The sequence below is a fragment of the Ochotona princeps genome, chromosome 11 (genome assembly GCF_030435755.1).
Source record: "Ochotona princeps isolate mOchPri1 chromosome 11, mOchPri1.hap1, whole genome shotgun sequence".
In the NCBI taxonomy this organism is placed as follows: Eukaryota; Metazoa; Chordata; class Mammalia; order Lagomorpha; family Ochotonidae; genus Ochotona; species Ochotona princeps.
Window position 1 is genome coordinate 51,041,855 of NC_080842.1, and position 14,408 is coordinate 51,056,262.

Consider the following 14,408-nt stretch of genomic DNA (forward strand, 5'->3'; position numbering starts at 1 on the left):
CTTGTGGGAAACTGCTGTTTTTGCACTATTGGGAGAAGGGGGTTTCCTGTGACGGCTGCTTAAAGGGGACGGGTCTCCTGGTTGATGGACAGGTGCGGCACAGCCCTGTGCACTTCGGTTTCTCTGCTTCTCCCTGGTTGATATTAGCTGATTAGACCCCATACGCACACGGTCGCCTGCCTTGATGAGCCGGAGTTCAGCGAAGCTGTGGTACCTCCCCAACCGCTGCTCCTTCCCTGTCTTTTGCTGGGGCCAGAGGACGTTGACTGCGGGCACTCCGGGCACTCTGTTCATCCCACTGAGCTTCCCACTGGTAGTTAACTTGTTTCAGTTAAATGCGGCTTAGGGACTGAGACATTCTTTTTGCCACCGCACTCCAAGGACCATTACTGGATCTGCCAACAAAAGATGTGTTAATCTACTGCGCCACCTAGCTCCCCCTTTTCCCACTCATCCTGGGAGAGTTGGTAAAGTAGCAGGCTGGACAGACCTCTGCACTGAGCACTGCACACACATTCCAATTTGAGAACCAGTGCGCAAAGCCTAGTTAGTCAGGTGCATACTTTACTTTTATCTCTTAAAAGCTGACATCATAAAGCCGGTGGTATACTGTTGTTATTCGCAGTCCTTAAACTTGCAGCCTGTCACGTTGATATGCTTAAACTAAGCTCTCTACCTGTTTGTGAAGTGTTACCTCTGCTTTGTGCAGATCACTTGCGTTGTCCAAGTGGAGGCCTCGCGGCTGGATAGGGCTCATAGAAAACGCAGAACAACGCCCATGATGCGTGCGGGAATGACAATACCACCACTCACCCAGTTTTCAAAGTGTATTCATGTATTCAAAGTACGTTTTCAAAGTGTGTTTTGAAATTACATATTTTCAAAGTGTATTCAGTGTAAATAGTTCCTAAGTGACAGGTCATGGAAGATAAGAAACCTACATTATTTGAGTGGGGTTGACTATATGGCTTAACATTTTTAAAGTTTATGGGAAAAAAAAAAGCAATGAAAATGAAGTGTATGGTAACAGCTTACAGTACAACGGAAAGGAACTCTGCCCCATACTAGGCACCGTGGTAAAAGACTCCTGAGACAGCCGATTCAAGGGATGTAGGGCATGATTCCAGTGGCCTGTGTGGAGAACTTACCTTCATGTTCATAGGGTCTGAGCTCATGTCATGGTTCCCCAGGCTTTGATTTTCTACTTACTTTGCATTTGTAACTGTACTATCTACCCCATTTTAGTCAGAACTGGGTGAGGGTTTTCCTTTTGTTCCTTCTGTTTCACTTTGTCAGGTAAGTCCTGCAATCACCCTTAAACTCCCCTTCCTCCCTGTCCCAATATCAAGTTCAGATACTTTGTGCCTTACATCAGTGCAATAGTTTGCACTGGTCTTCTAGCCTCTGCTCTCTTCCCATCTCTAATTCATCTGATGAACTATTTCCCTGGACATTCTGAAATGCCAGTCCAACCAGTGCCCTACTGACTTATTAAAGGCCCAGCTCTCAACGTAGCATTATGTCATTCAGAGCATGCTTCAACTGGCTGTTTCTGCTTCTGCAGTTTTCTTCACCTGAAACACCTCTGAAATTGACACTGCTCATTCTTCAAGCTGTCTTTCCTCCTTTCTTTTTGTCGCTGAGGCAGAGTAAATGGCTCTGCTGTCATGAATCTTGGCTTCTGCTTTTACTAACACCCTTTTTAAACAGATCTGTTTATTGTAATTGAAAGAGAGAGAAACAGAGGGAAATAGAGTGCACGCGTGGGTTGGGCTGAAGCTGGAGCCCAGCATCTTCAACGTCTCGCACACGGGTGTAGGAGACCAAGGCCTTGGGTCGTCCTGCACAGCTTTTCCAGGCCTTAAGTGTAGAGCTGCATTGGAAGTGGAGAAGCTAATATTCAATCTGGTGTTTATATGGGAAGCTGGCACTGCAGGCATTGGATTAGCTTGCTCTGTCACAGCACAGGCCCCACGGTCCGCTGTCAGTCTTTTATCTGGTTTAGGTATCTCCTTTTAGATTATAGGATTCTGGACAGCAAGTCATGTGTGACTTGATTTTCAAATCATCCTAGGATATAACAAAACACCTGGATGTAGTGATCATGCCATACTTGTGTCTTTTACTCTAGCAAAGCAGATATTTAAATCACAAGCTTGATGCACATGAAATAACTGCAAGGACTGATCATCGGTTTCTTTCTTTCCTGATGTGGAAAGGATTAACTTTTGTCCCCAAGAGTACAGGCTAGCTTCTGAGAAGGCATTCTCTGATAGAGTAATGAATTCTTTTATGGGAGTAAGTCTTAAACACCCACTCAGTCTCAGCCATACCCACCCGAGGGCAATAAGCCTGGCAGATGGTTTTGTCAATTTCTTCTTAACCCTTTAAGTTACTCTGAGGGTGCTCATTCATGACAGTTAGGTACTAAGTATCATCTGATTATTTCCTAGTGAAGAGCTCTAGCGCTGCCCTACTTAAAATGTGTGTGTTGATATATTTTTGGTCTATATGTGTGTTCTCAGGTACAAAAATGTTAAACAGGGTGACATTATGAAGAGTTTTGTTCATCTGCTCTCTCACTAAGAGGATTCCTAAGCAGGACTGCTGCTATCTGCCCAGAATCCTCTCCCTCAGCACTCCCAGCCCAAGGAAAGCATGATGCTTGACACCTGCAGAGAATTTCTTTCCTGCTTCCTGTTTAAGGTTACGACTCTAGAAGGCATGGGCTATTTTATTTACCTTTTTATTACTGGTAAAATGTGTGACCAAATAAATGTTTGTTGAATGAACTCATTGGCTATTTCTATGTATCTGAAAAATCTTAAGAGTTTGTAGTGATCTTCAAGAGACCAGCTTTTATATGCAAGGTAGAAAATGGCTTACAGGCAATACTGGCAAGTGCCTATTGGATACCACATGCTATATGTAAATATGTAAATATTAATATATGTAAATATATGTAAATATTAATATATATTAACTTGAGAGTGAGACAGATTTTTTACTGCTGTTTCATTCTCCAAATGCCCACAATAGCCAGGGCTAAGCCAGGCCAAAACTGGGAGGTGATGGTTCAATTCCAGTCTCCCATGTAGTGGTGGGGACCAACTTGAACCCTCACCTATTGCCTCTCAGGGTCCGCATTGGCAGGAAGCTGGAATTGGGGGTGGAGTCAAGCCATGAACCCTGGCGTTCTGATATGAGAGACAAGTGTCTTTACTGGCATTTTTTTGGCTCCAAAATCTATAGGTCAAACACCTCCAGATCCAACACCCACCCCTAAATGCCATGTTTTGATGTGCTTTGAAAAGGTTAACAAAAAAGACATTGGATATTCACGTGGGTCTTGCTCAGGAATTTTCCCTGGACCTGTTTCCAGGTTTCCATGTCTGTAAATCAAGAATACTAACAGTGCTCACCTTATAAGTCTGTTGTGAAAATTGCATGGCCTAGTTCATGCAATGGTCCTACCTCAGTGCCTTGTGCACCTTGAACACTTCAGTGAGCATGAACAGATATTATTTTAATCCAGCCTAAAACTACGTCTTCTAAAGAGAAAAACAACTGACACACAAATCTAAGTGTTTTGTCTTTTATTTGTACAAACAATACATACACAAGACTGAAAGAATTTTCTAGTGTAACAACTCTGTAACAAAATTTAACTAAATGTAACATTTATGAAAAATATAAATCTTTGATTGGGTTATTCTTCCCAACAATACAAAGTTTACATAAAAACATTCATTATGAGCTATCAGTTGCAAACAAGTTAGGAAAAAAAAAGAATCATTCAAGTCACTTGTTGTACTCTATTGGCGTTTACACTGAACATTCACACACTACATTTAATCCATCTAGAGGTTTAATTCTTCAAAAAGGATGGCATGGAAGTCTAGCTACTGATGTCAGGAGTGAGTATGTGTTGCCTGAAGAGCTAAAAAGCATTGATTCAACTCCAGTTGGTCTACATGTGGCTCTGAGCCTTCTCTGGGTTATCACTTCTGCTTGGTAACTAACTTAGGACAGACATCTTAGTAAAAGCCTTTCACTGTGGAGTGGGGTATTTATATTTGGATCACATCTTTGAATGCTTATGCATCAAACTGATTTCCAAAGTGAATGATAACTGGTTTGGGTTTTCTACGGGGCATAACACTTTGGTTTTCTTATTCACATCAACTCTCAACACTCAAGACATTGTTATATATTTTTTTCTTTCAAGACTTTCCAACACTTTGTGAGGGATAAAGCAGATGTTACCAACAGCTTTACCTTGTGGTTAAGAAAAATAATACACTAGCCAAACATCTGGCTAGGAATAGAATGGGTTCATGGCAGAGATTTCTTTTCAGTAAGTATATTTGTGTTTTTAATCATGAAATATCATTTCACACCTTCTACTTTGCAGTGGCTAAGACTGTAAGAGGCTCAGCAGTATCCTCCACCAGGAAGTGTAATAGATAAAGAAGTCTACATAGAGTGTACAGTGGTAAGAAAGGCATTACAAATGGGGACAAGAAAGAACCTTTGGATACTCTGAAGGTATATATTTTAGCACAAGGACAGGAATATTCAATTTGTCCCAGAGTATTCTGTCATCTATCATTTTTTTTTAAATAGGAAAGAAGAAGAATGAGAATAAGGCAAATGTCATTAGTGTTTTAGAGACGATCTGTTGAGAACTTTCTATTAAGATAAACGGCAGGGATCTAGGAAATAACTGATGCCTCCATACAACTGACTGAATAGTACAGACTTCTGCTAGCATGATGATAGAACTGATGAAATTTGTAATGCCCTTCCTATGATTCCTTACATACAGCATGAATATGCATTTCAAAAAGATGTGAAAAAATCATGTTTTCTTAATAAATGTGTTATTTTGTAACTCAGGAAGCAAATAGTCTAAAAATCATATATTCCATCATATAGAAATCCTTGCATGCAGTTGTTGCAATCGTATCTTAAAACCAACTCTACACATTGAGTAGCCCTATGGTAGTGATGTTAGCTCTTGTCCCAGTCCAGCTTATGATCTCACAGTTCATGTTGTGTCTCTCAGGATACCGGGGATGCATCTGGGAATTTTTGTTACAGGATTTTGCACCTTTATACCTTTCATCTGCACACTAGGATAACACAGTTGTCAGGACTGTAAAATGGAAAGAGATTAAGGCTGTGTTTACTTAGCACACACTCGTTCCAAGTCAAGCAGCTCTTTGTCCTCCTGATGTCAACTGAAATTTTAGAACTAATTTCTATCTATAACTCTGCCCTGTCTCTCATCTGAACCAACGACATGAATCATGCTATTTCTTACAACACAAGCAATTCTAAATATTACTTCTAGAAACTTTCTATCATCCCTTCATTTCTAGATGCACTTTGGCAAAATATTTCATCTTGAATCAATCTCACATCCTTGTGTATTTCATGAACACATCAACACAACACTGGGTTTTCAGCATCATTCCTGTCCTTTAAGAAATGGGTAGTCGATCGTTTGGGATATAGGTGATGCATTATTTCTGGTATCTTTTGCATGTGGATTGTGTATATCAAGCAAGAAAAACACTTTATCAGTTGTCAGGGGCATAGCTGTGGCCCCTGGACTCTAGGGCGGAGCACACACGGTCGTAACAAGAGTTGTGTTTTTTGGAGGGCGTGGCTTCATTGGACTCCGAAGAGTCGCTCACTGTGATGGGGCTGTCTCTGGCAAAGACCTCAGTAGACTCTCTCCATAAGCAATCCACAGACACCTTAAAGCAGTAACTGTTAGACTTTGGCCTGGATGTCGGTGTTGCATTACTGAAAATCTGTCTGCTGTTTGAAGTGGCAATTTTAATTTTTAGTGCAGCATCCACCCGGTCCACGACTGTGTATATTCCTATACTCCCATCATCAAAGCCCACAATGATGTGCAGGTGCCTCTGAGAAAGGGCAAGGAAAGTGGGTGTTTTGTAAAGAGAACAAGCACCGATATTTTTGCCATCTGCCAGTCTCATGACAATGAGACTGGATATTGCACCATTTTCATCCTCCTCCTCCCCATTCCGGAAACAGATATACACCAGGTAGCGACCGTCTCGAGACAACTTCTGACGCCAGATGACTCCGGAGGCGTGAACCACCCGTAATTTACCACTGTGTAAATCCAGCACATTGATGTTTTCGTCTCCTCTAGATATAATGCCCAGCTTTCCATTGGGAGAAATTTCAAAATCTTCAAGATTTTTCAAGAAGTTGTTGGGAAGCTGCACACGTCGACAGATCACTTCGTCTGCCAGACTCCAGATGTTGACAGTCTCAGCTGACGTGATAAACACAATGATGTCAGGGCAGTCAGGGATCAATTTGAAATTCACAATGGTGGTCCCATCTTCACAGCAAAATTTTTTGGTGATACTGCCTGTCCACAGACTGACTGCCAGCACTTTGCTCTTTGTCATGCCCACCACAAAGGTGTTTGCAGATGTAATAAAGGCATTCTGCAAAGTGGTCAGGATGTTGCAGACCCTGTGGCCCGTGGCCAGTCTCCACACCCGGGAGGCATTTTCCTCGCACAGCGATACCACAAACTGATCATTGTGTGTGATCAGCAGCTGAGATATTCTCTGCCCATTAATTCGGAAGAGGTTTTCCCCACTGCTAGTGTGCCAGACATACTGGCTGCTTTTGTCATCTGAAGTCACCATGATGTCCCCTGCGGATGTTAACACACAGTGTTCAACTGTTCCTTCATGCTTAAATACAGCTTCAATGAACCCACTGCTGAAGTTCCACTTATGAACGCAGTCAGAGCCATCAAGGGAGTAAATGATCTCGCCTCTGGCAGGCAACACCAGACTTTGGATGGGTTTCCCTGTCTTATCAATGTTGGACATAGCTGTGATTATATCTATATCCCAAATAGAAAGAATGCCGCTGGTTGACAAAGAGAGAAGCATGTTATGATGATTGGATTTTACCAACTTCACTATGGTACCTGAGATCTCCTGTAAGCTTGCCATACATTGTCCTGTGTCTCGCCTCCAAAAGAACACGGCTGAGGTATTTTCCATGGTCGCAATGATGCAGTCTCCATTTTTGGACAGCACAGCAGATATGAAACGCTCATTGTGCTTGGCTCTGAACTTCTCAGCCACCTTCCACACACCAGTGTCCAAGAGCTCAATGCTGAGAGCTTTACAGATCAGAACGGCACTCTGGTCCTCCGAAAGTTCAATGCTGACCACCTCGCTATCTTCTCTTCGGCAGTCAAAGTCATCGGTCAGCTGGGGGTTAGAAATGTCCTCTGTATTCCAAACAGAAAGACTGCCCTCACTATCCACCATTACCATTTCTTGAGCTGTGTCCAAGATGAGAAGAAACTTCACAAACCCTCCTGAGAATTCTGAGGTCACTGTACATAACTTTTCTCCACTCCCTAAGTGAAAAATGGTGGTCGTGTTCAGGTACTGTCCACAGAAAGCATACACACCGTCCAGAGAGCACTGGACACAGGTTACTTCATACCAGCAATGGAACTGGTAGAGGGGCCACCCGTAGAGTAGATCTATGACAGTGACATCTTTGCTGGCTTCAAGCCACGCAAGGGCATGGTTGACTGACAGTGTAAATCCATTGATGTAGGTAGAGCTGCTTCCATGCTTGGTCCCTTTGATTTCCACTTCAGACAGGAGACAAGAGTTGACATTGTCATACACCAACAGGGTGTTATTGGTTGTAGCCACCACGAGGTACTTTTCATCACTGGTGAGTTTCATGCCCAGGATGACAGACTGGGCTGTAGTGATCTGCCTGAGTAGCTGGCGGCTCTCTACATCCCATGTACTGATGGAACCATTCTCTAAAGCTGTGAGGACAGTACTCGGGTTACAGGTAGGCAGAATCTCTGTGACATGCAGGTGACTGGATGATAAAGGCAGGCGCTCCGGGCTGTATGTCACATCCATGGATGAATGCAAGGGCACGATAGAACAATACTTGGGCCCGTCTTTGTCGCATTCTAAAAGAAGGTGTCTTAGCTTGGGCAGGGAACTTACGACAGGCAGCAGTCTTTGCTGAAGCTCTGCTGAGAGCGAGCCAGGAAATGCGATTACCTTGGTTTTGATGCTGCGGAGGGTGCTTGCAAGAAACTTGAGCTCCTTCTCCTGTGAGTAGTTGTAAGCCAGTTCAATGTCCGAAAGCACTTTATCAAACTGGCCAATTTTGATCATGGTATAAAGCCAGCTGAAGTTCATGATGATGCCATAGAGCAGGTCATCGGTTTTTCCACATCTTGTCAGGTGGTGCAGAAGCTCCGACATTTTCCGATGGTTAACGAAGAAAATGTCTGGCTCCAGGGGGTTGCACTGGAAAACCCAGGGTTGGTCTGGGGCCTGCCTGTCAAAGGAAGCCTGCTCCATGAAGTGCTTTTCTTCCTCAAGCAGACTTCTGCTCTCCAAGTCAAGGCAGCCATTCAGGTAGGGGTCTTCAAGGCAGAATGCTTTCCTCCTGCCCCCTGACCAGACCCCTAGAAAATAATCTGCCAGGATGGTGTGCATTTCACGCAGATCACTGTCTTCCTGCAGATACAGCTTCTGGGCTATGAGATGCAGGTGTCTGTTGGCCCAGACCAGCAGTGTGACGTTCTTCACGTGTCTTTCTATTAAGTATCCACTGAGTCCTTCCTTGAGCCTTGCGATATACAGATAAGGGACTCTGAGGGGATTGTTGGGCCTGGTGTGCTCATTGAGCTCATTCATAACAGTGTTGTCCAGGGCTAACACATCCTCCAGCTCCATCTCACTCAGACCCATCTTGGCCAGGGTGATGTAACCAAGAGCCCTGGAGATGAGTTTCTGACCACACTTCTTCTCCAAGGACCAGAATAACTGCTCTATACTCTCATGAACAGTGACGCAGAGGGAGGACTCATCGACATCTTTGTGAGATCTCCAGTGTCTCACCTCCCTGAAGGTCAGGTTCACAAACATTGGCAACGTGCACTTAGAGAACGCATTGTTTACATAAATCTGCTGGCCAGACGTGACCTTCCTTTTTACTCGCAGCAGCTGGTGTTTGAGTACCTGGCTGCACATCTTCCGGTCCCGGGGAATCAGCTCGATGTAGTTGTCTTCTTCGTGGATAAGGCACCTGAGTTTCTGCAGGATCCCATGTTTGTTGGGCAGTGTGGAGAGGACTAGCCGTACAAAGCGGGGAAGGTGAGCTGGGAGCCACCAGAGCTTTCTGGCGTCATCGTTCTCTGAGAGCTGCTCTAGGGCGTCGAATATTATCACTAGGGGTCTCTGCAAGGAAGATTCATTCAAGAGGTTTATAAATAAGTCGCGGAGGTCATGGATCTTCTTCGGGTAGCTTTGAACCAGACACCGGTAGTTAGCTGCCAATTGTTCACAAACACTCAGGAGGAGAGTCCTGAGGTCGGTGCTCATGTCTGTAGTCCCCAGGAACCTCACAACGACTACAGGGTCAGAGTCTGGTCCTGTGTCATCCTGAAGCCAGCCATAGGCCTAAAATACAAAAGTGTTTGAGTTTAGAAGGATGATAGGGATTCACACGGTCCTAGGCAACTGTGTTTTCTCCCAGCAGAGCTCAGACTTCTTGTAAGCCCCATCAAGTGGAAACTGGCCTAGAACTGAGAAATGGACAACTCTTCTGGAAAGGTCAAAGAGCTTTCACAAAACTCACACTCGGAAAGCTACAGGTAAGATGCTCTGGATCTCAAAGGTAACCCTTGCCAAAGGTAGAAAAGCAGTGGAAACAGTATTTTTCAATTATAGGGCAACATTTCAACATTTCCTCAGCATGTAAGTGTGGACATCTGGTGTGGTCAGTTTTTCATCACTGAAGCTGCATTTCCTGGTACCACTGCTAGTCGTGCTTAGAGCTCCTCTAATGATTAAGGAATGACTTATATGCTCTACTGAGCTACTCAACAGCCAATCAGATTTCCAATTACAGTGTGACAGAATGTTCAATACTCAAATTATGCTGAATGTAATGTTTAATGAGTCAGAGACATTTTGTGGTACCAAAGGGTCATTACTGGTTAGTTTTATCTTTGCCATAAGAGTCTATAAGGCTAGCTAAGAGAGTTTTGTTAAATGCTAAACTTTATAATACATGGTTCCATACAAGCATGCAGTCATTAGCACTCAATATTTCCCTGGAGAGCAGGTGGGATGATAGTATCATGTAGTGGAAGAGGAAATGGAGGCCCAAAATGGATACATAAGTAGCTCAGGCTTAAATGGTCACTGAGAGATTAAGTTAAAACGGAAGTCACCTATGGCTTTCGTTTGAAGTGTTTTTCACTTAAAGCCTGTAGACACAAAGTATGTGAGGGGACTAAGAAATTTATTATTTTTCTGTCTGGAGAGGCAAGGGTTAGAAGGGATATGACCAAAGTATTAAACACTTCAATGAGTTTAGTGTGATGAATTCCATTAGTCACAACAAAGAGTCTTCTTTGGAAAGGAAGTATTAATTTATACTTGAAGAAATAATTTTATAGGACTTAGTAGAAAGAGAAAGAGAGAGCTCAGATTTAGGCCTAAATAAGATTAGCAAAGACTTATGCATGTCAGCTTCACAGTGAGCTATGAAATAGGCATGCTGTTGTTGTTTAGTCCCAACATTTGGAGCTGGATTCAAGAGACACTCTGATTACTCTCCAGTTGCTCCTCAGCAACTGATTGCTCCCCCATTGATGCTTACAGTGATCACAGGCATCTCATCCCTGTTGCCAATCACGGGACTCAACGTGTTATGTCAGTAGATGGCATCCCCACATTCATGAGCTTGCGTCTGTCAAAGTGTTGGGAAGCACAGGAGATGGACATGAGCTGTGTGTCCGTATCCTCAGAGGCAGCAGGGGAGGGAGTACAGGCTGTTGTAAAGGATGGGTTCGTCATTCCTCAGGGGAAAGGGAAGCAGAGAATACATATGACAGATCATGGGAATGTTCAGGGAATCAAGTTCTGTTTTTGATAGAGTAACCAACCACAGGAAGAGCAATAAAGAGATTGTGACTCAACACCAGAATAATATAAATCATCATCCTTTGATACCAAGTGAACTGGAGGCAAAATGTAACTAGTTTAGTCCAGATTAGGTGAAGATATATGCCAACAGATGCCACATTCCAGAGAGAGGTCCTATACCTTCACATAAAACTTGAAGGGAAAGTTCTGAAAACCAGTTTTTCTGCCTTTCGTGGACTAACCACATCCAGCCTGGAAAAAGAGTAGAGATGCTGAGAACATTAGAAATGAGGGTGTTGTGGTTTTCAGCTTTTAGTGTTTCATCTCCAAATGACAGTATAGAGAAATGCCGTCTTCAATTTGGGAAGAGGCTCCCATGAACCACTTACCACATGTCCCCTAAATCCTGGGCCTTGTGGTCATCTGAAAAATGCCCAAGGCTGGGTAGCTGTTCCATTGGAGGAGTGGCAGACAGCCGCTGTACTGGATCTGCCCTGGAGGGTGAGAATTGCTCAGAACAATAGGACACCTGAATGCATGGCATATACCAGATGCTGGCCACCAGCAAGGGGGAGCTGACAAGGCAATCTATTCGCTTGTTGTGCTTTCTGCAGGTTCTGTGCCGAGGAACTTAACAGAAGGATTCCTAAGTGTGCTTAGATATTAGCAGCTAAGGAAGTGTTTACAGAACAAAGGCACTGCCTGTGTGTCGAGAGGAGCATGAACGAGAGATGCTCAGTGGGGAAAGGGTACAAGCGACAGGAGGAGAAGGACCTCCAGGCAATCATGGAAAGCCTCAGGTGACAGGAAAGGCAGATTTTAGAAAATGTATTTGTTTTAAAAGTAAAAGTTGCAGAGAAACGGGGAAAGAAAACGAGATCTTCCATTCTTTGGTTCACTCTCCAGATAGCCACAACAGCCAGTGGTGGGACAGGCCAAAGTCAGGAGCCTGGAGCACTATCTGGGTCACCCACATGGATGGCAGGGGCCCACGAATTGGGTCATCTTCCACTGTTTTCACAGATGCATTAGCAGGAAGCTGGATGGGAAGTAGAGCAACTGGGACACAAACCCCTGCTCATATGAGATGTTGGTGTCACAGGTGGTGGCCCCAACTCACCCTGCCAGAAGGCCAGGCCAGAGGCAGCTTTTAATTCTAGCAGAGAGTTCTAAGCCTATTTCTGAATAGTACTGGTCATGTAAGAACTCATGTCTGCCTCATTTTTGTTATGTACTCTAAACCACATTCCTGGAAGGTTCATAGATGCAGCCGGAATGAAGAAAGAAGAGAAAAAAAATGCTACATGAAGAGAGAAAGAAGATGGCTATTTGCTACATAGCTCCTCTATGGTAGGCCTTATCTGGGGGAAGAAATGTATAATATTAATTAGTACCTCAGATTGGACATAGTAAATTCTGAGCTCATGCTGACTTAGTCATCAGAAGTGACCTGGAGGACTTGACTGAGAGGAATGAAAGGAATTGTTGATGGAGAGAATTAACCTCACAACGTGAGTTTGAACAGTGAGAAAAAGTTTGTGGTCGTAACCTGTGACTCTTGTTCTCTCCAGTTAACTTACTCTAGCAAAAAATGAAATACCAAAGTATGCATTCCCAAAGGATTATAATTCAGATAGTAAAAACCAGACATGAAAATAAATTTGACCAGTTTACCTTTCTCTGGAAGTAACCATTTTCATAAATATGCAGAAGAAAAAATTAGGTTTTTACCTTCTTTGCCACTTCAGCTAGCAGAAGCGTCTTCCCAGTACATGGTCCACCAAATATAATGAGAGGGCTGATGTGCCCAGGTTTGCTTGGGAGAATGTATTTATGCACAACATTTAGAGACTCACATTTGTACTCATAGAAGGAGGCATATGTTTTACATAATGATGAATGCTGAAGGATTTCATCATAGAGTGTATCTGTTTCAGTGTCAAAATTCTGTTGCACTGTGGCCTGAATTATGTCAATCATGTCCTCATAAAATTGCTTTCCAAGTCCTTCTATATAATGATTTTCTATTTCTTGGGAATAGCCCAGTTTCATGTCACAATGAGTAACTGATGTGTATACTCTCAGATTAGCTGATGCAACAATAGTAGGAATAAATTCATCCCTAAGTTTTATCAGCTTCTCTTGAGCTTCTGGGTCCCGAATAATCCTGGGATCTGTTCCAGTGATATCCATGTATTTTCCCATCTCTGGAATTTTCACAAAGCGCTCGATGTTAGCAATTTTCCTAATGTAGCAAACACACTTCTTTAGGAACGCTGGAGTCTGCTTTCCTAGAGCGAAGTCAAACTCATCCTCTATGGCTGAAAGAAAATAATAGCAGCAGTTTATTGCCTAGATTGAAGGAGCAAAATGCCCATATCCCAGAACAGAATGCTTAGATACTAATGATAGGTTGTGCTTAAAGTATGTAGTGAAGTAGTCTACAGAATAATCTAATTTTCTAAGCCTCCTGGGACTCATATGCAAGGATTTTAAATTATTTCCCCAAAGACAGGGAAAGGTTGACCATAAATATGATAAAAACCGCATATCCATTTAGGGTATAGAGTTGATTTTTCCATTGCTGTTTGTATCCCTCTTAGCAGCTGTTGTAAGACTGAAGAAAGGTCAGGGACTGATATGGGCCAGGTACTTTATCCTTAACAGTGTGGTCCAACCGCACTGTTTGCAGAGTAGTACACTCTAGACAAGTATACTTCATACATATGTATAATCACATTAAAAAGAAGATATAACCATTTTCTGATTATTGAACAGTTGGAATCATTCCTGTCACTGAAGTGAAATTCCATTGTACTTCTAAGAAAGGCACCAAAAATGATTTTGCATTTAACTTTCTTCTAAGTTAAAGCCTAATATCATGGCTTATAACACACACTTATGCACAACTCAGTCTACATTCTTAATCATATTGTTCCCACAAAGAACACTGAATACTGAATCAGTGGCAATAAAATATAACTTTATGGAAACAACCCTATAACATGATTTTAGCAATGAAAATGAATCGTAAGGCAAGCTGTTCCTCCTTCATGCTGTCCTTCCTTGCTTCCCTTTTTTCTTTTTTTCTTTTTCCCTTCCTTCCTATAATCAGTCTTTACTGAGCACTATTATGTGCCATGCATGTTAGTAGTTACACAGAATGTGAGAGGCTGAATGTATGTGTTCTTCAAAATTCACACATGCAAACCCAAACTCCAATGTGATGGCATTAAGACACTGAGACCTGTGGGAGGTGATTAGGTCATGAAAGTGGAACCCTTATACATGAGATCAGTGCCATTATAAAGAGGAACCAGAGAAATCCCTTGGCCATCCCACAGGGCAGACACAGCAAGAGGCCATCTATAAACCTGAGAGCTCTCCTTGGACACCTAATCTGGAGGTTGCTTTGAT

At 43.0% G+C, this 14,408-nt stretch overlaps 1 protein-coding gene across 1 annotated transcript in view; it reads right to left on the reverse strand.

Annotated features, from left to right (window-relative positions):
- Positions 1-4,418: 4,418 nt before the first annotated feature.
- The window catches only part of NWD2 (NACHT and WD repeat domain containing 2), a 136,955-nt gene continuing 126,965 nt past the window's right edge, over positions 4,419-14,408 (reverse strand). Inside the window, exons 6-7 of the mRNA XM_004579160.2 lie at positions 12,723-13,312; positions 4,419-9,518 (exon numbers count right to left, since the gene is read on the reverse strand). Coding sequence (XP_004579217.2) covers positions 5,586-9,518; positions 12,723-13,312 — 4,523 coding nt within the window. The 3' untranslated portion in view covers positions 4,419-5,585. The remainder of the gene's footprint in view (positions 9,519-12,722; positions 13,313-14,408) is intronic.